Below are 23,148 nucleotides of genomic sequence, written 5' to 3'. Positions count from 1 at the left end.
ATTTTTGTAAACAAACCCTTCAGTACAGCTGCAATTACCAACAATTTGTTATGTACCCAGGAATAATGACTGAAGAAGTAAGCACCTATACCATTATATTTAGATATGTCAGAAGATGCATCTAAAACCAAGAGCTGTAGTCATCTGATTTAGTTTCTTAAGAGCAAGGCAAGTCCTCTAGGAATTAATGCATGGAGCGGAATAAAAAGATAAGATTCTCCAAGTCTGAGTAGAAACCCAACTTACAGTGGCTTTGAACAACTACTCAGCAACCTTCTCTGTGTGGCCAGAAGTATCCTAACACAGATATTTTATTCAGGTATCTAAAGACAAGTGGTACAACCTGCCAGTGTCTTAAGTTCCATTCATATAACTAAGGCAGAGCATAGATCAAAAGCTTTAATTTCTAACTCAAAGGAAGCAGTGCTCAATTTTACACTTACTTTTCCAACCACTATTCTCAACAAACGTAGGGCTTTTCCTTTTGAAAAGGCAAGATTCTGAAGTACCATCATTTGGCACTTCAAACAGACATTGCTCTTTTGACCACATCACATCTTTGTCCTCTCAGGCATCCTCCGTCCGAAGACCTATTGGGGTATTTGATCATACTAACTTCTAACATCTGAAGCAATACCAACTTAACATATGACTTTTGATTGCTCATTCCCAGTTTTGCCTGTTCTTGCCTCAGAGCAAGAAGGACCTGTGTGTGTGACCACCACTGAACTAGATGCAGAAATCGATCCACTTAAAAAAAGTAAGAGAAGTAGTGAGAAAGAGAAGTACCTGCGCTTTTTTCCCAGACAGACAATTCCCTGCTTTTACAGCCTGACCCGCTAAATCTTGAACCTGCATTACTGCTGTTTGTATTACTGGAAAATCATAAGCTGTAGAACAGAGCTCATCTTGCAGCTACTACACCAATCTGACAGTTTTCTTCTCCCTTTGAAAAGATCATATTACATTAAGTAAAGATCACAGCACTATGCTTCAGAAGATCTGCTGCTACATGTCAGAAGAGGACTCAGAGCACTTATTTCCTAGAGTCTGTGCCATACAGGAATGCAGTTTGAAAGTAAAAGTTTGACTGGGCTTTATGAATTCCAAACAAAACCAAGCAGGTCTGCCTGAACATGCCGTGTACCCTAACTGCTTGCTATTTGATCATATGCCAATGACATAAACCATTTGCAGAGGCTGCTTCTTTATTTAGGAACAGAAACTGTCCATCTCCTGATTCAGCCAGGGCTAAAAATGCTAACTTAATGTTAACACGTTATAAAACTTATGCAGATAATTCACTGGATCCAGAGAAAACAAAACGAAATAAGCTTTCATTTGTTGCCTGATTTCTTATTAAATTACCATGTAATCATAGTAAGAGTCATTAAAATTCATGCTCTGATTCAGTGTATTTTCTTTTATGCTACATTGCACAACAAGACAGATGGAAGCATAAAATGTCATTGCTGCTGAGATACATTTGTAACTCTCCACACAGGGCCAAAAACATGCATCTATGGCATAGAACAATAACATAAAGTTAATTTCCCAATAGCTTCCAAGAAGTGTTTTCACATTTCTGTGATACTGGACTTCACAAAAGAAACTTTTACCTTAAAAAAAAAAAAAAAAAAAAAAAAAAAAGGAAAGATAAGGAAAGATAAATCAGACACATCGAGCTTTTAGTACTGAAAAGTCTAAATGCAAATCTAGCTAGCTGTGTGCACTATTACAGACAAAATAAAGAAATGGTTAGACAAAATAAGATTGCACACAGGCAGAGAAAACATAGAATAATGCTGTTTTCAAAGCAGATCTCAAAGCAACACCTGTGCTGTGCTTAACTACAAACCATCAGCTGAGTTCCTCTTGACCAATACATTTTCCAATTCGAAAATTCCAATTTGAAAAAGCAATTATTAATGATTATTAAAAATAGGGAGAATAGGCCTTCCTGTATTAAGCCTAGTTAACTAGCTACCTGTTGTGCAAATGGACAGAGCCCTTACGCTAAAGGGCTTACAGGAAAAAAGACAGCATGGAAACATAAATAGGGATGTGCAATGACAGACACAGAAACTGTCAGTGTTTCAAAAACAATTTGAGGAAACAGCTTTTGTGTGAAGACACTGGCAGGACAGAAAAAGAAATGACTTCTTTCAGAAAAACCCCGTGTATCTAATAGTTCTACAAAGTACGAGACTTTTGCAACAATATAAATGCGTTGAGCATCCCTTTTGCAGACTTTTCAAAGTAGAAAACCAGTATGGAAAAATTAATATCCTGGTTTGAAAACTGAGAAGTGGGAAATGCAGCCTGGCACCAAGGCTAAGCTGCTAATAGGAGTCAGGCAGCGTAACACAGGAAAGATGGAGACCTTGCTTTTCCAGAGTGCTTGATGCTGTGATGAGAGAGGAGTCAGAAGACTGACAAGGTCAAAATGACAGCCTTCAAAGTAGAACATAACATATATCAAAGTCAAATGAAAATTAAATGAAGTAGTTAAGGGAATTTACCAGTTTGCATTATATACCAGACTATGAAAGATGTTATATTACAGTCCTTCACCCCAAAAGAATTCACAATTGAAATAAAGGCGGGATGCAAGCAGGCAGTCAGGTACAAACAGGATAAAAAGACTGATCAATCCACCCAAAATGAGCCCACAGTTCCTGTTTCTTCCTCAGGCAAATGCATCTCTAGTTTAGGGCAAAGCCAGTGTTCAGGCAGAACAACTGCTGCAGAAAATGGGCACCAGATTTGTCATTCACGAAGTCTCAGAATCTTTCAGACAGTTTTGTGGCAGGTAGGTTTCTTCTCCATGTTTAAAACATGCATCATTTGTGAGTGGCTGCCACTTTCAACTGTCAGAAAATAAGGGAACTTTAAATCACAATAAATATGAGCATGGAATCACAGACTCACAGAATATCCCAAGCTGGAAGGGACCCATAAGAGCATTCTTTTGGCTCACGCTCAATTCACTGCCCATCAGGCCCTAGGTGTACTTCTCTGCAAAGCTGTCTTGGAGCCAGTTAGCCCCCCAACCTGCACTGTTAATGGGGTTATCTGCCCCCATCAGTATGACTCTGCATTTGCCTTCAACGCAGTGAGGTTCCTGTCAGCCTGTATCTCCAGTTTATCCAGGTCCTTTCAAAGAGAAGTTCTATTCTCTACTGTAGCTTATCACTCCCTGCAGTTTGTTATCATTCAAAAACTTGCTGAGAAGGCACAGTGTTTCATCATCCAGGCTGTTAACCAAACTCTACACAGTATTGATCCAGTCTCAATCTGTGAGGGATGCTATTAGCCATTAACTGTGGGTTGGACTTTGCACCACTTGACCACAACGTTTGGGGTATGGTCACCAAACAGTTATCCACCAACTCATTATACTGTTCTCCAGTTCACACCTCACTCAAACCACAGTACGTTTTCCATTTTATTTATAAAAGGACAGCACTACAAAACCCTAATCTAACTGGAGCCTTCATGAAATGACAAAAGGGCCTTGCTATCTCAGATCTTCAATCTCACAGCTCCCAGCCAATTAAATTTCTTTTACTCATTTTGTCACACAATACTCATATATCAAACAGTGTTTGGGCAAAAACTCCCATGATCACATCACACTAATCTAAAAAGGAAAATTATATGAAGCCTTATCTGAATGTAGCAACAGATTAAAATGAACCAAAAGAGCAACCAGGAGCAAGCTCACTTTTAAGTAATTGGTAGAGAGCTATAAGAAAATATTATATAATGAGATAGCTGTATTAGATCAGAAGAACTTAAATTATTCTTTAACTACATTACGTAACTCTACTACTTACAGCTGCAGCACAGCTTTTAGGAAAAGCTAACCACCAAAATATCTCCACGGACACGGGACTTATTCTGGCAGTGCAGCTCCCTCTCCTTCCTAACTTTGCTTTCTAAGATAACATGGCTGAAGTTGAAGGCTGAAACCAGAGACTCAGTATCTACTTGTCATTTTTCTCATGTCAGCATTCTTCTTCTCTCAACTTGTTCTGTTAATGTACTGTGTTATAAAGAGCAAGCTTAAAAGAAATGTGCCAAGTTGAGCACCGTAATTAAAATGAAGTGTTTTGCTTCCTAACTACCTTGTTGAGGGATCATTAGGATCAGAGGGTGAAGATAACCTAAACACTTCCTTTCCTTCAGGCTCTTCTTTATTAAAACTAACATGTTGCCATATTCTAACCTCTCCCTCGGTGCTAATTTCAGGGGGAAAAAAAAGGACACAGTTCAAAGAACTATACTTTTTTTGTCAAAGTACTTAGAATATTCTCAGTATTCTCTCAGACCTCTTAAGTGCTCCTCAATCCTCCTCCAATGAAAACTGAAATTACAATTTCCCCCAAAAGATGGATGCAGCCAGTTTGCTGCATACAGTATGACCTCAAACGATAGTGAACATAACAGCTTATCACCTGCCAGTACCAACTTCAAATTTACCAGAAGTCAAATTTAGAGAAGGGTAAGCTCTCTTTACAAAGGCATCTCTTGACTCCCCCTCCAGATCTCCTTCCCAGTTCTGTGGGGGCACAGCACAGCAAGGACAACAGAAGCTAGTGAAGTTGTCTAATGCCAAATTGATAAACTAATATGCTAATAGGGGCAGCAACATTTTTAAAAGATTTTAAAAGATTCAAGAGAAAAGCCTATCATATTGCAAGCAAAAGGGATTACAGCAATTAAGATATGAAAGGGTAAAAGTCTGGGTAAGGATATCATCTACTCTCTAAAAGAACAACAAAACTTCCTTCTTGTCCAATCAGACAGTAGGTACTTCTTTACAGCTTAAGTTTTTTGGTCAAATTACTCAAACATTTCAATTCCTGGCCAGAATATACCTTTCCAACAAAGAATAAATAACTTCCAAATCACTACAAAACAGTCAATAACACGTGAAGCAACTCTACATGACACAACACACTCTGAACTTTTTAACATCAGCCATACACCACAGCGAAGTGTGAAAGAATGCACCACCTACCCTCTTTGAAACAAATCCACATTGAAGAATTTGTGGAGCTCCACGGAGAATTCTACCATAGCCTGAACTTCACTCATGTTTATGAGGATGCAGATGTCAAAACTTGTCAGCACCTTAGTTACTGAAAACAAACAGAAAACAATTTTTTAAAAACATATGCATAGGGCAATATCTAGCTGGTCCTTATAAAATGAAAATGCTATTGTATACAGTTTCATAGGTTCCTTAAATATACATTTCCTGTGGTAAACATGAACAATGGATATGCCAAACCAAATCCTGCCCCAAATAACTTGTATCTTTGCTGTGGAGGAATCAAATATTATCAAAGAAGTATCACGGTATGATTAGCATAGCACAGCCCTGGAACTTACTGATAGTTATGCACTATAGCATATATACACATGCACATATACACTTATGATAGTACTGCAGCTCTGCTCTGGTAACTGACTGGAGAGAAGAAAAAATACTGCCATGAAGGAGACAAAGAGCATGATCTCCTTCCAGCCCTTACTGAAGCAGAGTAGCCAAGCAAGTAGCACTACCTCAAGTCTGATATGAGGATAGGGGTAGCTGAATTACAATTTGGTCAAATAGAAGTTGTAAGGACTGACAGGACCTGTAAGACTTTTAAGGGGAAGACTGGAGAGGAGAGGCAGGCGTTAAGGTGGGCAACACACCCATTCTCAGTCAATCTTTCTTAGTAGTAAAACATTACTTCTCGTTGTCCTTTTTGCAGCCACTGACTGGCACCATACTGCTAATTTACAATTGCCTGCTGATACTTAAATTAAAATCCTACAGACTTTGATGAGTTCTGCTGTTTTTCCTTCAACAATATCAAGTGGATTAATAAAACAGACTACCTTTTCTGCAAACATCTGTCTTCAATCTTCCTAGTTCCTGCAAGCACTGCCAGGTTTGAGAAATAAACAAAAACCAAAATGGGCAATCCATCATACACATCAGTCCTCCTTCTGGCTCAAGCACAGAAGAAGTAAACCTAATACCTGACCTGGTCTGAGCTTTAATAGGTTATGATGTTTTTCTGTTTCTGCTATACAAGTTTAAACAAGCAGGTGGGAGTCTGTGAGGCAGCAGGTGGTACTACAGAGACTGAAAACAGCTGGCAAAGAAAAGTCAGCCAAAGCAGAACAGTCACTTGAAAGCAAGTTACCTGAGGGGGCTACCTACCAACCAAATTATCTTGGCCTCTGACATGTGATAAGATTTACCTTGCTGTACTTTCTCTAGAGGAACTGGTTTCAAGCACCACAGCACAGGTTTAGATTTTGAACAATAAACAAGCGAATTCTAACCTTGGTTTAAGAACCTGTTCAAGGACTCTGCATACACTGCACTATGAACAAAGAAACAGTAGCTTAGTACTACTGATGTAGCAGAGAATAGGGAAAGAGGAATTTTGCTCCTAAAATTGAGTTGTAACAATAGGAAGAATGCATATCAAGAACCCTTCATGCCAGATCAGAGCTACAGCATGTAGATCAGAGACACCCTGCTGGCAGGCTGCATGCAGCCCAACACAGCTAGCAATGTGGCTGGGCCCCTGCTCTGTGCCCCCTGCCCTGGGTGTATCTGTAACTCCACTTTCAGTCGACATAAATACATTACCTGGGAATTTTCAAATGGAGTGCACAGAGCTGCAATCAGACATTCTGCTCAAAAATCTGACCACGTCCCTTCGCTTTTACAAGCCCCATCACACCAGAGAAAAACATTTCTCTCTTCACAATCACATCTTATTCATGTCACCACTTTTTGGCAGTACATACATTTGTGAACAGCTATTGTTGAGGATGAACTAAAGGAGGAGCAAAATTTCATCAAAAATCTCAAGAGCTCACTAAGAATTACAACCACAGCCATCAAACCAGCCTGATGCATTACTTTCACAACAACAGGGTCACATTTCCCACTAGCTCTATGCTTTTGTTGCTCTCTTTTGTTTTAATGAAAAATATTAAAGTTAAAAAAATCTTTGTAAGCTTTGTTACTTATATGCATGAACTTTACTATCTATCTTATCAGGGCTGCTTTGAAAGTAACGCCTCCTGTCTTATGATGGCCCCTGAAGCCAGAGGTGGATGTTGGTGGTATGGCAGTAGATGTTGAACTTTCCTGCCAATATTCCATTCCAGGTTGTTGTTGTGTGACAAACATGGCACCTGACATGGAAGTGCGTATGAAGGCAAGGTGTGTCACTGAACTCCCATGTACAAAAACTGGCATCCACTGACATTTACTGATGCTTGCTGAATGCTGATGGAGACCAAACACAGTGAGCACAGTGAGGCAATGCGTGAGGCATTTCAGCAGTGGCAACAGATGGCACATATTTTCACAAGTGCAGCATGCAGGCTCTTATTCATAGCTGCTGAAAATGCACAGCTAATGGTGGTGACCATGTTGAAAAATAGTTTTTTGTAGCTGAGCTTTTGCTCTATCAAATAGTGTTACTGTGCTCTTTGTATCAGTTGCAGTTTCCATGGAAATATATAGGAGGTATTACTTTTGGAACATAGTTTGTATATGTGGCCCAAGACAAGTCCTGTTCACACAATGTGGATCAGGCAAGCTGAGAGGTTAGACACCCATGAACTGCATGACACAATTAATACATCTTGTTTAGAAATTTGGTGTTGTAATGCACATCTAGATCAAGGGATTTTGTTAGATTTGCTGAATGATGTCTAAAGTTTGTCTGCACTGAAAGGATTATAACTGATAACCTAGACTACTTGGCAACAATTTCTTCTTCCACTGCTTTGGCTACAGGATGGAGACGTCCTCAATGGCCTTCAAAGCTAGAATGAGGAAACCATGCTTCTTGTCAGACATACTAATTCTCTGGGGTTGCCATACCATGTTACCATGCGTGCCTCACCTACAACAGCCCTCTGCAAATGGAACCTGAGCTATCACTAAACTGATCATGGAACTGCTGTGACCCTGAGCAACAGTCCCAGTGGGAATTGTATGTAATGCATGATGAAACTGTATGATACCTCAGAAAGAACCTCACTTAAAAATCCTCAAACAAAAAAAAAAAAAGAGAAATGGCTCAGGAGGACAAAAGATGCCACAGAGATGTCTGAGCCAGCCTGCATTTTGATGAAATGGACTATTTTTCCATGGGATGAAGACATCACGTCACCACATGCCTCAGATTGCCCAGCACTAATGGCACTGTCCTTAGTCCCTGAACAGCTTGGCTCCCTCTAAGAGGAGGGAAAACTGCTTCTGCAGGAGTTGCTAGCCAAGTAGTCACTCCCAAATGCTTCGGGGTTTGTCAGCAGACAGGAAACTCTGGACAAATTCAAAGGTCCTCTTTATGAATGAGTTACTCGACAACAAAAAGTGCTCCCTAGCTTTCTCACCACTGCCAAAAGAATTGTCCAGCAAACCTGTAACATTTCTGTTCCGTCTAACATGGCTCTGGCTGGGGCCACTCTCTCCTTGCTCTGTTGAGCTAACGCAGCACCTCCAACCAGCTCACTAAAGATTGCTTGGGCAGGTGCCTAAGCAGACTTGAACACAGGGCCAAGCAACCACACAGCAGCACGTTTCAAAGCAGTAACAAAGTACTTGCCCAACTACCAACTGCATTTGGGAAAGTGGCATCCTTGCCTTGTGCCAGTATCAACTGCTAAACCAACAAGAACTACTCAGCCACAGTTCACAAAAATGTGCACCATAAAGCAACACTGCATGTCACTGCAAACATCTGGGACTGCAGTCTGCCAGCTGACCTCTGAGGATGGTTTTTTCTCTGCTGAGCATCAGCTTGTTCCATGAGCTCTTTAATCAGGGTGAAGGGGAGCACTCACTGTCCTGGCCTGACAGAAACCCCATCATGACTTTCTGTCAGTCTTTCATAACAGTGCAAAGGAAAACAGAGTTTTTTGAACTGTAACTGCTGCATAACATTTTCTGTTATAAACATTTTAAAGGGGAACTCAAACTTGGAGAAGCTGTCTTTGACTTTTGTTTGCTAATCACAAAAAAAATCCAACTTAAGAAGTTAAAACTTGCATAGAGGTATTTCTTTGTACATTTTATTTAAATTTACAGCTAACTTTGCATTGACATCAATAACGTTACATGTCCACAATTTGTTTCAATACTTAATCAGTTGGTTGTTGTATTTTAAAGCATATGATTAGCATTCAGAAACCGAGGTATTGAAGTGAATGCTGTCCTGCCTGCTTGCAAGAAACAAGAATCCTTCATCAAGAACAACTTCATTATGAGTGACAGAGGTTAATGCAGCATATAAACAGTATCAGAGAAGTGGTAACAAATAGGAACATCCTAATACACAGGGTTAGAACAATCCAAGGGTTTCACAATTCTTGGAGGCTACTTAGAACTTATGAACAATCAAAGCAGCACAGTAAAACCCGATAGTATTAAAGCATTGAGACAAAATCTCCACTGGTCACTTGATCCAATACTAAGGACTAAAACTTCACAATCCTGAGGGTTTAATTAGACAAATCTTTTCTTAAGGAGAAAATTTCCTACATATCCTTGCCAGTCCATGCTGCCCCATACTAACTCATCTCTTCTTCAATTATTCAAACTCATCTTCTCTGGGGCAACAATACAAGATGGATTAAAGAAACATCATCAGATTGTAAAAGCTCACCAAAAAGGAAAAAAAATGTTTTTTCTTTTTTTTTTTTTTTTTTTTTTTTTTTACTTAATCATTTTAGTAATACTTCATAGCAACTACATCAGAGCACCTTTGAGTGCAATGAAAAGACAGATGGAGGTGTGCAGAAACCTCCTAAAGCAGCTTTGTTCTCAGTGAAATGTTTGTCAAACAATGCCATTAATCTGCTTCTTGGACTGGGAACTGCAAGACAAAGCTAAGAAATAAAACCATGGTACATCCAAAAAATATCTTACCTCTACTGGTAAATACTCCATTTTTAGTACAGTAATTAACCAGTCTTCCAGTTCTTCACTATTGCTGTCAAAAGCATACTGCTTGAACTAGAAAACAAAAAAACAAATCAAAACAAGAATGTTTTACTAAGTGCAGTCTGGAGCTTTTCAGCACTAATGTTCTTTATTCTCCTTCCCTGTGTCCTCATATACTGAATTCTCTCCAGCAAACACACATATGTACCTTCCACCACCATTCTCCCATTTGCCCTCACCTCCTACCACAATTTTCAGCTTTCCGCAAGTGCAGCAGTCTGACTTTTCCAAAATGAAGCCAAAAAATAAAATGCTTCTTGAAGCTGGTGCCCTGGCAAAGCTGATGTTGCCACATTTGGTCAAACCACCTCTGTGTGTGCTGAGGAAATTCACTACCAAGCTCCCAAAAGGCTCCACACACCCCATGTGTCCCGCAGCCCACCTGGTCTCCAGAGACAATCCCAGATCACCACCAACAACACAGCAAGGAGGCAAGAGGAGATTCCGGCCCAAGTTGCCAAATGCATCTCATGTCCCCACACAGCCCCACGTGGCTAAGTAGAGGAGACAACCTTCAGTAACAGGTCAGATGAAATGTTCCTGCTAAACCCTGTGTCTCTCCTGCTCAGGAGACAAAGCTACCCTGGCTAAAATTCAGGAGACAGGCCCTAAGAACATACTTCCCTAGAGCAAACTCCCCACTTTATCTGATATCCTTCAGATTTTAGACACAAAGAGAAAGGAATGCTTATTCATGCTTTCTTAGAGGAACTTTGTGTCCCTTCTGTATGAATTTCAGAGAAACACAAAACCTACTGCAACTTGTGCAGGCAAGCTGTGAAACTAAACTGTTTTTGCTTTAGCTCCAGAGAAAATAGAGAAACTGGAGCATAAAGATAAATTACCTGGATTTTTTTTTAAATAGAAAATGCTTGTGCTTGTCATGTGTAACATAACATCTTCGACACCACAGAATATCTTTAATGCCCTGGTAAAATTCCAGTACCATAACATCACACCAAAATGACACTGCCTTTTATGACACTTATTGAACTGCACAGTACAGACTGCACCATACTTTGCTGGTTGGGTTACTTTTTAAAGGATGAAGCTCTTTTTTTTGTTTGTTTGTTTTTAAAGAAGAGAGTGAGCACAAAATCCTCAGAATAGGTAAGATTAGCCTTAAATTTAGTTTTTTATACTCAGTAGAGGTCAAAACCAAAAGTACAGAATCCTACAAAGTGCTTATTTTCCTCTAGTTTTCTCCTAGCCTTCATCACTCTTTAAGTAATCCTTTCTTCTAAGTTCCTGCAGGAGCTCTGTACATCTCTCTGCCTGACCTTTTTCTCCCTTTATACTCAGAGATCCAGTATCTGCCAACACAAACTCAACCGCCATCTATCTCTGTGCTGATGACTCACAGATCTGTCCTCCCCACCTGAGAACTGTCTTCAGTTCCAATTTTAGCTGTTTCTTGGACGCAGCCTTCAGCTAAAACTCATTGTGGCTGAAACAGAGATCTTACCCTGACCTGCACAGCTATTCCCAATGCTTACTTTCAGAGCGTGCACGATAGCACAAGCTCATTGTAAACCTTAAATAGTATTTTTTTTTTCATTTACTTTTCTCACAGACTATGCACAGGAGCTGTCAAACATTACTGTCTGTGATCAGGAATGTGTTTCAACTATCTAGATGGCCAAAACATATCCAAGCTAATATCCGCCTTCGTTTTAATTACTGTTAAGCTGAAAAGTGTAATTCACTACATGTATTAGTTCAGCACGGTGCTGCAAAGAGCCAGCCTTCTTTTTGATCATTTCACCTCTCCTTCTGCATTTCAAGCTCTCTAGGGAGAGCCCAGACCTCTGCATCAAGCAGAACTCACTTGTCTTCTTTTAAAATCCTCTTGGACCTGAGCAGCACCCAGCATCACAGCATCCTGGCTGATGACCAGAGCTCCTCAGCACTACTACCAGAGCCCAGTCCTCCATAATCAAAAAGGTGAGAGAGATACATTAAGAAATGCTAATTGAGTTTTGGGTTGCATAAACATCATTCTGTAAAACAAGGGAAAAAAACACCAACATAATGTTAAGTAGAGGTATCTAGGATACCTTATTCAAATTAACTCAGCATTAAACACAACTACCACTCAGAAAGAACCGACAGAATAGACTGCTTTATATAAGGATTTATTATTTGCAGATTATTAAATCTGCACAGTACTCAATATCTGAATATAAATATCTCCTCTCACTTGAACAGAGTTAAACAACGACCGAATATTATACGCTCAGGGCAAAACCCAACTATGACAGTTCTCTTCCTGTAGGTTCTCTGAGGCTGTTTTACTTTGCAGACAGCCTGCATAGCTTGATTCACCTTTTCTAACAAAGCTGGTGCAGAACAATTATGACACTACCATGGACTAGATAAACAACCATCAATCAAGTTTTCCTACATTATTCTTTAAATTTAGAACCAATAACTGGCCCGCTGTGCAGGACATTGATAAAAACAACACACTCACTACTTTGAGCTGACAACTTGATTATTCCCACTGAGCATGGAAATCATCAATACGTTGAATTATTTTTTTCTTCTGCCTTGTTAATAGATCACGTGTGATGTAATAATTCACCTTGAACGTTTATTAGGCTTATTCTCTTTTACCTTAGCACTGCATTTTGCCTGACAAATGACATGGCATTTCTAAGCTTCCTCATTAAAAAGCTTAACATGAAAGTTTTTGTGAGCAACAGAGTAACATCCTGTAGATGCATTCCTCTCCCTCCACTATGATAACCCTCTATGTGGCCATGACAACTTGACCAAGCAGAAGATCACACATCCTGCAGGTACTATGGACCTATCTATATCGAGTGCGAGTGGCCAGCTGCTGCAAAACGGACCACACAGCTGCTGACTTCTGTATTTTTCCTCCCAGATAGGGCATTCATTGCAGTGCCTCCCCTTTTTGGCTGTCAATGTACACTATACATCATCCTTGAGAGCCCTACTCCTCTTTCACATTTGGTGAAATTGAGCAATGGTTTTCAACTGTAATTCATAAGAAAGAGGAAACAGAACATGAACAAACCTAACTGAATGCTTTATTTGCTTTTTAAAAGGACTTCCTCTAACAATACAAAACACATTTTAAAAGTAATGATTAAAAGGGTAAGAAATAACTGGCAGAAATTTGATTGCCATCAAGACCCAGTGAAATGCAGCACTTCCATGAAAAATACTGGCAGTTCAGGATGGGTGCTGCCATGTAAATCAGCCCTTTGGTCCCAACCAGCAGCCAAATGAGAAAAATGATGCAACTATACCACATCTGTGCACTAAGAGCCAAGGAGAGTGGACTTATTTTGCTTATAATTTCCACTTCATACAACCAACCTATTCTTTTCTAACAAGCTATTTGGAAGAGCAAGATGGGGCAAAAAGAAAAATTAAGTGATTACTCCAAATATTTAATTAAAAATCTTTTTGAACTTAATGCACATAATGATCTTACAATAAACTAAAAAAAAAAAACAACCAGCACAACAACAACAAATTTGCAAGCTGTACTATTTTGGCTTAAATCGCAAACTGCATAACAGTATATTCACCATATCATAATCTCAAGAATTCAAGAAAGATGTACTGTGTAGGAATTAATAGACTGGGAAAAGGAAGCTTGATAAAATATTTTGATTCGATTTAACTGAAGAAGTTCTTCATAAAGAGCTAGTAAGGATTTCTTTCAGTGTACTTAAAACATATTTCCTTTTCCTACTCATAAAGCAAGAAAATCAACACTTTTTTGAATTCCATGTGCCAGGAAATGCAATGAAATAAAAAACAGCTCTCACGTGTACAAATGAATTTGGCATTAAAATGTCTGCAATGATTGTTGCTGTCATTACTCTGCAGTATTTCATGAATCAGAATAATGCTCAAGTCACTTATTGCAACTTCCTTCCCAGCACAAGCAAATTCATTATTAAAAAATAGATCTTCAAGAGAAATAAATAAGAAATCTAATGGTACGTCCTCACTGAATTATTTTTTAAGCAGCAATTCTGTAAATAAAACAGAGCACCATTTATTGAGTTAAGTCATTGTTCCCATACCTACTACGAGGTCACAGTTTGACAAGACAGTAAATACAGTTTAGATTTGACAGGTTGATTTTTACTGGAAGGCTTCACGCCAAATAGTTACCGTCTTTCCTCCCACAGTAGGCATTAAGTCAGCACAAATGATATATTGTGTACTCTTATTAACTTGAGAAACGTGATAGTTTGCCTGCCTGATCAAAGTTACAGTACATAATCTGACAGTAAATCTGATCCAGGATCAGTGGTCACAAAGCCACATCCTTGGTAGCTCCTACACGAACACCATCTGTGGTGACAGGCTGGATGTGCCAAGATGGAAGGACAGGCGCTTCGCTCGGACCTTTCAGCAGACAGAAATGATTTCACTGACAGATGGGGGTACTGCATCAGAGCCTCATTTATTTTTTAACACATAATGTTAATAACCTAACACAAAGTCAGCTGACTTGGAGCTGACTTCACAGGAATATATCTATAAAAATGTAACTCTGATATTAATTCTTCTGTTACAGATTGGCTCCAGTTTCCCACCATTTTAGCAAAGCAGATTGAGACAAGCATTATTACACATAAATTCAAGTTAAAAGATTGCTTCTTTGATATTAAAAGCAAAAAAAAAAAAAACAAAAAACCACCATTATAATTCTGAAAATATAAACATTGTTGTCATCTGCTTGAAATCTGCCCACTGCCTTTACTCAATCCCGATTAGAGAAATGTCATAGCTTCTTATTTTGTTCTTTGTTCATGATTTTTAACCACAGAAAGACCATCCCTGCAATTGTTTTGGTACACAAAGCATGCGTTAGCCTTACATTCAAATCTGTTTTCTTTTAGTATAATGCAATTTAGATCTGACTATATGATGCAAACATAAGTTGAAGGACAATTAAATCGACTGCCACTGGGAGCACTGACCTCACAAAGCTAACGTGGTCACGGGAAAAGTATCCCAGAACACGTGTTAAAACCATTTAAACATCCAGTTGTCAGACATACATTGAGGCAACCTCCATGTCAGTTTAGCGTAATACCTTATTGCTGCTTGTTTGTCTTAATAGTGACCAGGTAAGGAAGAACCCTGGTGATTCCTGTAAGCTCAGATGGCATCTCCAGCAACTTATCTCCTGCTCAATTCCAAATCTAAGAGCACCAAATTGGAGCACATCTAACCTTTCTAAGTCTACATTATCACTCTTTTCTACCACTGCAGCCTGGTGTGAACCAGATCATACCCAACAGGAATAGAAGTCAGAAAAGAAAAAAAGCATCAAATTAAAAAAGATCACTCCTTGCTCTCTTTTATTTGCTTTAGAAGAGAAAGATCTGTCCATAGTTAGGCCAATATAGACCTAATCCTGAAGAAATGAGCATGAACTCAGCAAGAATTCAAGCTCTCTCTTCCCATGAAATTACACCAGAACACCATCAGCAGCTCGACAAGCTCCCATCCCAGGTGCTCATTTCTATCTTCACAGCATCGCACTCCCACAACACATTGCTCGTGGGACAGCATTTTAAAATGAATTAGTTACCGTTTTAGAATCATCTATTTTTGCAGAGCTCCATCAGATCACTTCCTTATCCTGTTTCAAAGCACAGCTCCACAAATAGCTCTCACTACCCTGATGGGGAAGGGACGGAGAACTGCAGCAGGGAGACAGCAGCCCCTCAGAGCTCCCTTCACATCAAAAGGAGCCACGCAAAGAGGCTTGAAGGGCAGCAACTGTAGAACAATTTGCCCTTCTCGCAGTCATTTTAGAAGTAAAAAGCCCTCCACACGCCTTCCTTACAATAACTAAGCAAGCTGGAAGCAGAAAGGAGCCAATGTAAGTACTCCTCCTGCCCGGAAAGGATACAGCCTCATGAGGCTAATCACAAACCCAAGTACGACTTCTCCTGGGATGTCCCAATCCCTCCTCCAATCCCTCCTCCACAGGCTTGTGTTTCACAGAAGGAAACAACAACCTGTGAGTCCTCCTGGGGACAGATGGGGGATATTCCTCTCCTGAAGGCAGCACAAAGGGCTGGGAAGCGTGAGGATCTTCAAGCACTCTCTTTGGGGAGGCTCAGAGCCTCGCTCTGCTTGCAGGATTACTGACTGGTGGTACTGACAGCCCCACATGACAGCACACTTTTGGCTGAAGCAGGGCTTTTCCCCTTCCTGTCATGGAGGCAGAGCACCAGGCCTGCCCTGGCCACCGCAGCACTCAGACCTCACTCTGCCCCGCACAGCACCAAAGGAAGTTATGTGCACAGTTCCTGTTAAACACATGAATACAGCAACGCTATAGAGTTTTGCTTTTGCTTATTCCTTAATAGCTTGATGCCCCTCTTCCCTCCCCACATGCCACTTTCCTGACAGAATAGTGCTGACTGATGAGCTGTGAGAAGAACTGACACAAATGCAAAATGGCATTGCTGTGCTTGGGAGCAACGTGTTCAAAATAACACCAACTTAATGATCACCTTCAGCACCTTCAATGGGGAGACGTGAAGGGTTACATCAAAACAAAGCACTAAACTGATTTTGGAATCAGCCTGAACCGTGACAGCAATCACAAGGCATTGCCTTGTAAACAATTTTTGGTAATGTTGAACAGTTTCTGTTCATCTTTTTTTTTTCCCCTACAATTTACTTGTCCTATTCAGCCAGAAATGTACACACTACCAATTTTTAATCACTGGATTCCTTATATGCCCCTTTCAAATATGCAGCAGCTAGAATAAGAAAAACACAGAGAAAAGAAGCCCAACTACCAGGAGCCAAGTTATCAGAGGTTTTCCCAACTCTGTGGATTATGAGTTTTCAAACAGACCCTCATCGCTGTGTTTGAGAGTGACAAACTCAAAGCTTATCATCCTGACTCCAGATTTATTTTCCAATCTAAACTCCACCAGCTTTCATAGATCTCACAAGTCAAAAGACAGGTACATTCCTGTCCAAACTTCTTGTCACCAGCCAGCAGTCAAAAGAAGCATCTGTAGCCTGAGCTGACATTCAAATTACTATCACAGTATCACAACGCCCTTTCCACAGAAGGGATTGTATCTGACGAACATGCAATGTAAAATTAGTGCCAGGTTAAATCTGATGGCACCGAGCTTCTCCCTGAGTGACAAGGGCTTTCAGTAGGAAAAGCCCAGCCAGACATGACAGCATAAGTCTGGAGCTACAGCTTCCACTGTTACGTCTAGTATTGACCTCAGCTATGGCTTTCTCTCTTTGCCATTTTACATGAAAAGAGGTAAATGCAAATTTTCTATCACCTATGCCCCGTTGTTCTGGCGCCTCAAATATCCACGCTACTGTGGCATATTTTGATCCAACTTATTTCACTGAGCTGAGGGATTTATCATCAGATGTACATAAAATCCCAGGCTCTGGAATCACCTGATCGTTGATTTAATCTCAGGTTGCCCAGAAAATTAAAAAAAAAAAATAATGCATTTATGGAAAGCTAGATGGGCCTCAAACAGATAGGCAGCTAGATTTAAATGACTAGATATACAAATACCTTTACTAATGAAAGACAATTCTAATCTACACTAGTTAGTTGGAATTTTTATATAAGGAAATCTACAAACATTACGCAGAAAAATCAAGTGGCAACTAAACTGACAGCCTGGGAAGAAGGCATTTTCTGCAAAAAGTAATCCTTAAACCTGCAGGAGAGCAAGTAGTACTGCATATCTTCCATGAGCTTTAACAGAAAGAAAATAAAAGTTATACTGTGAGTCATTCTGATATCAAAACTTCAAATCCTTAGAGGGATACTTGGTTTATTAACTTCAGAAAATCATCTAAAGCAAAAAGAGAGTTCAACTTATTTTATAACCAGAAAGCAGGATTAGTTGATCTGGTTTGACATCCTGTATGTACAATAGGTAACAAATGACCTATGGCACAATCAGTAAAACATCAGAGTGACAAATTCATTAAGTTAAAACAAGTGAACAAGGCTGTGATTATAAGTAAGCAGAGCTGGATCAGAAAAACAAGAAGTTAAAGGTAAGGCTTCCTGTACAACTGACAAATGCTGCAGATTTTTACTTAAATCTAAGAATTTGGGTGAGGAGAAGGTGTTGGTGATTTAAAAATGAGATTTAGCAAACTAGGTGCTTTAAATATAAGGATAGATGTGTTTGAATATACACACATACAATTATATAAGATTAGAATTAACAACTGCATAACTTTTCGTTTTAAAAATATATATATGAAAAAGATTGCTTTTAATTTTCCTGATATAAGTCATGTAACTTAGGAAGGAAGAAATTCTGCATTTATTTTTAGTAAGAAACATTGATAAGGGAGACTTCATGTTTTGCTCCCAACAGAGGATTGCAATTCTTAGCACTGAAAATGCCCCCAAATCCAAAAACTAAAGAAAATCCATGAATAGAATTGAAGCCATTTCAGTCCGTTTTCGCACTTTCAACCTCTGTTCTGCTTATAAATTGAACTCTTGGAGGCTCCACTCTGCTCCTTATTTCTCCGCCTGTTCTTTCCAAGAATAGTGCTGTCACAGATTTCCTGCTTGAAGTAAACACAGTTCGCTCACCTAACTTTTCCCTGACCTCAAACTACAGCAAACTATTTCCTCCCTTTCAGATTTTCTTCTCGTATACCCTTTGTTGTATACTCATGCTACCACAAATGTTCCACATATTGTTCTCTAAGGAAGACAATTTGTAAGACAGACTTCTACAAACATCAACTACACCGCGTTACCAACATACCACCAGCTTTCGCTAGAAACAAATGCATAAATATTTAGCTGCTGTGTTCATACTTTGACAATGACAGAGCTTTCCATGCACAATACTTTGAGATATATTCCATGAATGAGCGTCATCAAAATGTGCTCAGTGAAATGCTACAGTAAGCCAAAATCAACAAATACTTAAACTTAAAGGCACGTGCCTTGTGACACAGAAAACATAAAGCACATGAATGTTAGCAGAACACTGTTTTGCGTGGCTTTGCTGCAGAAATGGCATCTACTCAGAAGCAGTACGATTGTAGATAGTCCACAGGGAAAAAAAAAAGCAGCTTTGAGTGTATTTGACCGATCGGATGCAGTCTGTTGCTCCTCCTGATTTAAACCAGCAAGACGCGAAGTCTTGAAGGCTCCTATATACCACATATAACACATTCCAAACACTTTTCATTAGAAGGTCACATTTTCAAAGCTTTTCCACCAGCAGGGAAAAATGAAATTAAGACTAATTCATAATTAAATAACTGTTATGTTCATAGTTTAACCAGAAAAGAAATGGAACATGCTTGTATCCCACTTGAACACTTTGGCTATGTGCTTTCTGAGCCAACACCCTGTCAGAGGTTGCTGACATACAGCAGCAGGCTCACAGAATAAATACCCATCGTGAACAATTACTGGTCGATACACAGATGCTACTTCTCTCCCCTGTCATGAAAGCAATATAAAACACTACTGAGATTGTACTTTTCCATAAGGAGGAAAGTGGGAGGGAGGAAATCCCACACAGTGCAAATGCAGCACTTCAACCCTGGTTAACTACAGAGTGTCTCCCACCAAGGCTACCCTGCAGTGGCTGGGGACCACTGCATGCAAAAGAACAAAAAGATTTCAGGACAGAATACACAAAGGAGAGGATGAATCATTTAACAAGCAAGAACAAGAAGCACCAGCTTCTATCAATAACAACTTCAAATATTGAAACAGTCAACAGTAGTAAAAATTCCCAACAATTTATTATAATTCTCACATTAAGATCCACCTTTGTTAACTGCTTAACTTCCACATTTGTTCAGGACAGCATCCACACACAAAGGCATCAACATTCAGCATTACATCTATGAACATTTAGGTACCTGTCTCCCAGCCTGGCACATTTAGCTTCTCTTCAAGAACGTGAAACAGTACTATGAGAATCAGAGCTGTGATAAGGCTCCCACACCTCCCTGCCTGCAGTAGTTCAAGACCTTGCCACTCACAGCAATCCACTCCACCTTCCTGCCAGCATTCGCTCTCCTGGCCACTTACATGCATAGTCAACACTGTCAAAGAGGACCTTGCACCAAAATACAGAACATTCTGTTACAGTGTATTAACATCTTAAACCACAACAATCAAGTCCAGCAGAGGCTCAGTCTTTCTTAATGGACTAGCAATGACAGTAAATCCAGCAGCATGAATTTTGATCTTCTCTTCTCTGCTTGGGAACTATGTTTACTATTCTGTGGGGTATAAAATGCAAGAGACAGTCCTAGAGACAAGATCTGGAACAAAACTACTGTTCTTATCTGCATGGGGGCTTTGGTGGGTTCAGAACAGACACTGAGGCTTATTTCTTCTGCAGCCTGAACAGAATAAAAGATGTTATTGTTGGGCTTTTGCTGAACTCAGAACTAAATTCTACAGCAGTGGAATTAGATTCAATCAACAAACGTATTTGGTTGTCTGGCAAGTTCCTCAGAATCACAGTTTTGAGATTTTGATTCCTGCCTTCACTTGACCACTACTGATTATGCATCAAACCTTACTCAGCCCACTCATACTTACTATAGCTTAAAGTGAAGACAACAAATCAATTTTACTAATACAGTAGTTTCACATATTGCTGCGAATGACCAGTTTTACAGGACTGTGTCACATCAAGCAAATTTAAACCATACCAAAGAACGAGTTCTAATATAATCTTTACTGATTAGTGAAGGAGTGCTGATGCATTGAGCCATGCTACTTAAAAAGGGAAAAATGAGAGGCACCCACCAAGGCACTGGCTCAGAGCTGCAGCCGATCCCTGATGTGTCAGATGCAGGTACTCACACTGCGGCTGTCACAGTCAAAGAAACAGAGCAAGGTGATGATTCTTTTGCATTCAGTTTAAGTATATGTAAGAATCCAACTACAGCCTGGTTTATTGCTCACTACCTGCAAACCAGCATTTTCAGTGTCAACGGGCAAAGAACTGTTGAACAGAACAATACAAACTACGCTGAAATACTTAATTTGCTCTTTCACAAACCAACATTTTTTCATCCTGAAAAAGCCGTAACGTTCCAACAGAGCTCAGCTTTCCTTTAGCAAGGGCCAAGCACTTCTTCTCCACAATCAAAATGCTCCATAAGACATTCAAGTGATTGAAATGCAATAAAGAGCAGTACAGAGCAGTGTGTATCACGCCAGCAGCATTTCCTACTGATTAGCCCAAAGAACAAAAAGCAGTGTGCGAATTTTTGCTTGCCTTACCCACACGTAACTCAGCAATTAGACAGCTGCACTTCTTAAAGCAAACCCCGCTAAAACATGAAGGCCACTTACACCCAGTCACCTAATACAACGATAAGGCTTAAAACAGAAAGTTTGCTTACTTTTCAATCAAAAAAGTCCACTGCAAGGAGCAAAGGCCCTGAACACCTCTGTAGTCACAGCATTCATGTGACCGAAAATCCCACAAATTGTATCTTCAAATCGGCTATGTTATGCAACTTCCAAGCGGCACGCTTGTAACCTATAAGCACGCAATAAGGTGTTCACGCAAGTTCTACGGAAAACGTTAAAAACCTCCCGGAACACAGCAGAACCGCACCGGAGCACTCGCTTCTCGTGCAGGTTCTGCCGCCAGCGCTGTGCTGGGCTTACGGTGCCGGGGTGGCGGTGGGGCTTTTGCGGGGTTATTCCCCCTCCCGGCCCGGCCGCTCCCAGGGCCGCTGAGCAGCCCGGACCCACGGGGCCGCACCAGGAAACACCCGGCAGCTGTTCCCAGCGCTCGGCCGCCAACTTTCGGCACTGCACGAAAACGTTAAAAAATAAAAATTATCGTTCCAGCTCCCGACAGACAGACAGCAGCGTTTCCCAGCGCGGGCGCGGCAACCCGACCGGGCGGCCGCCGCTCGGGCACTTCACCGAGGGAACGAGGTGGAAATTATTCCTGACCTATTTTCGGAGCGATAAACAATCAGCGGCGGCGGAGCGCTGCCCGGGCACCGAAACTTCCCGGCTGCGGGGCGAGGCGGGTCCACCGCCCCCTGCCCCCGTGCCAGCAGGGGCCGGGCCGGAGCAGCGCCGCGGGGGCCGCGGGATCCCGGCACAAACAAGCTCCCCTCCCGCCATGCCCTCGGCGGGCGCGGGGCTGCCGTTCGGCCGCATCCCGGCGGAAGGGGCCGGAAGGCGGAGCGGGGGGGAACGCGCCGCGCTCCCGCCGCCCCCGGCCCGTCGCCCCGCGCCCCCCTCGCCGCCGTTCCGCACCGACCTGGGACGGAAAGGAGCGGCCGTCGCCGCCCGCCGCTCAGCCGTCGCCTCCTCGCCCGCGCTTCCCGTTCGCAGCGCAGTCCAGGCCGCGGCAGCAGCGGGGTGGCGTAGCGCGGGCATCCGCCGCCGGCGCCCGCTGCTCACGGAGCGGCCCGCGCCGCCGGCGCTGAGCGGGGAGAGGGGGGGCCGCCGGGAGCCTGCCGCGCGCCGCTTCCTGCCGCCCGGCGCCGAGGGACGGAGGGTCGCGGTGCCGCAGCCTCGCGGCCGCCTCTGAAAAAACAATCTGGCGGCTAGGCGGAGGCAGAAGCCGGCGGCGGCGGAGTCCTCGCCCGCCGCCGCATCCCCAGCTCCCCGCCGGGCTTTCCGCGCCGCCTCCGGCTCCGAGGAGTCGCTCCCGCGGCGCTGCTGGCAGCCGAAGCCCCGCCGCCGCGCCCGGCTCGGGCTCTTGCTCCCCCTGCCGCCCCGCCGGGCCTCGGCTCGGGCTCCTCCCGCGGCTCCGCGGGGCCGGGCCGGGGCCGAGGGGAGCGGCCGGCAGCCGGCGGTTCGCGGGTGGGCCCTCAGCCTCCCGGGGGCCCTATCTCGGCCGCCGGGGCCCGATTCCCCCGGGGACCCCCCGGCGGGACCGCGCCGGGGAGCGGGAAGGGCTCCCTGCTGTGGGCAGCTCTGCGGGGCTCAGGATCCCCAGGGTACGGGGTGGGCGGGGGGCAGCTGAGGTACGGGACGCGAGCCGGTGGTGGTTGGTTGAAGCCCTGTTTGGGCAACGTTCTTGTGAGACTTCTGGCAGTGTATCACAGCAGAACACGAGTAAATGGGC

At 42.1% G+C, this 23,148-nt stretch overlaps 1 protein-coding gene across 7 annotated transcripts in view; it reads right to left on the bottom strand.

Annotated features, from left to right (window-relative positions):
- FAM135A (family with sequence similarity 135 member A) overlaps positions 1 to 22,421 on the bottom strand; it is an 80,859-nt gene extending 58,438 nt beyond the window's left edge. For 2 of the 7 annotated variants that reach the window (XM_042880073.1, XM_042880123.1), the window contains exons 1-4: positions 22,020 to 22,101; positions 21,455 to 21,594; positions 9,962 to 10,048; positions 5,027 to 5,147 (exon numbers count right to left, since the gene is read on the bottom strand). In XM_042880073.1, the coding sequence (XP_042736007.1) occupies positions 5,027 to 5,103 (77 nt within the window). In that variant the 5' untranslated portion in view covers positions 5,104 to 5,147; positions 9,962 to 10,048; positions 21,455 to 21,594; positions 22,020 to 22,101. Of the gene's footprint in view, positions 1 to 2,931; positions 3,097 to 5,026; positions 5,148 to 9,961; positions 10,049 to 20,852; positions 20,871 to 21,454; positions 21,752 to 22,019; positions 22,102 to 22,335 lie in introns of those variants that run through there. The other 5 variants (XM_042880081.1, XM_042880091.1, XM_042880095.1 and 2 more) reach the window with 5 other exon arrangements.
- Positions 22,422 to 23,148: the final 727 nt, after the last annotated feature.

Source organism: Lagopus leucura, unplaced genomic scaffold (genome assembly GCF_019238085.1).
Source record: "Lagopus leucura isolate 7727_CA_CO unplaced genomic scaffold, USGS_WTPT01 Super-Scaffold_73, whole genome shotgun sequence".
Lineage (NCBI taxonomy): Eukaryota > Metazoa > Chordata > Aves > Galliformes > Phasianidae > Lagopus > Lagopus leucura.
Note: the sequence above shows the minus strand (reverse complement) of the source record. Positions and strands in the feature narration are given on the sequence as shown.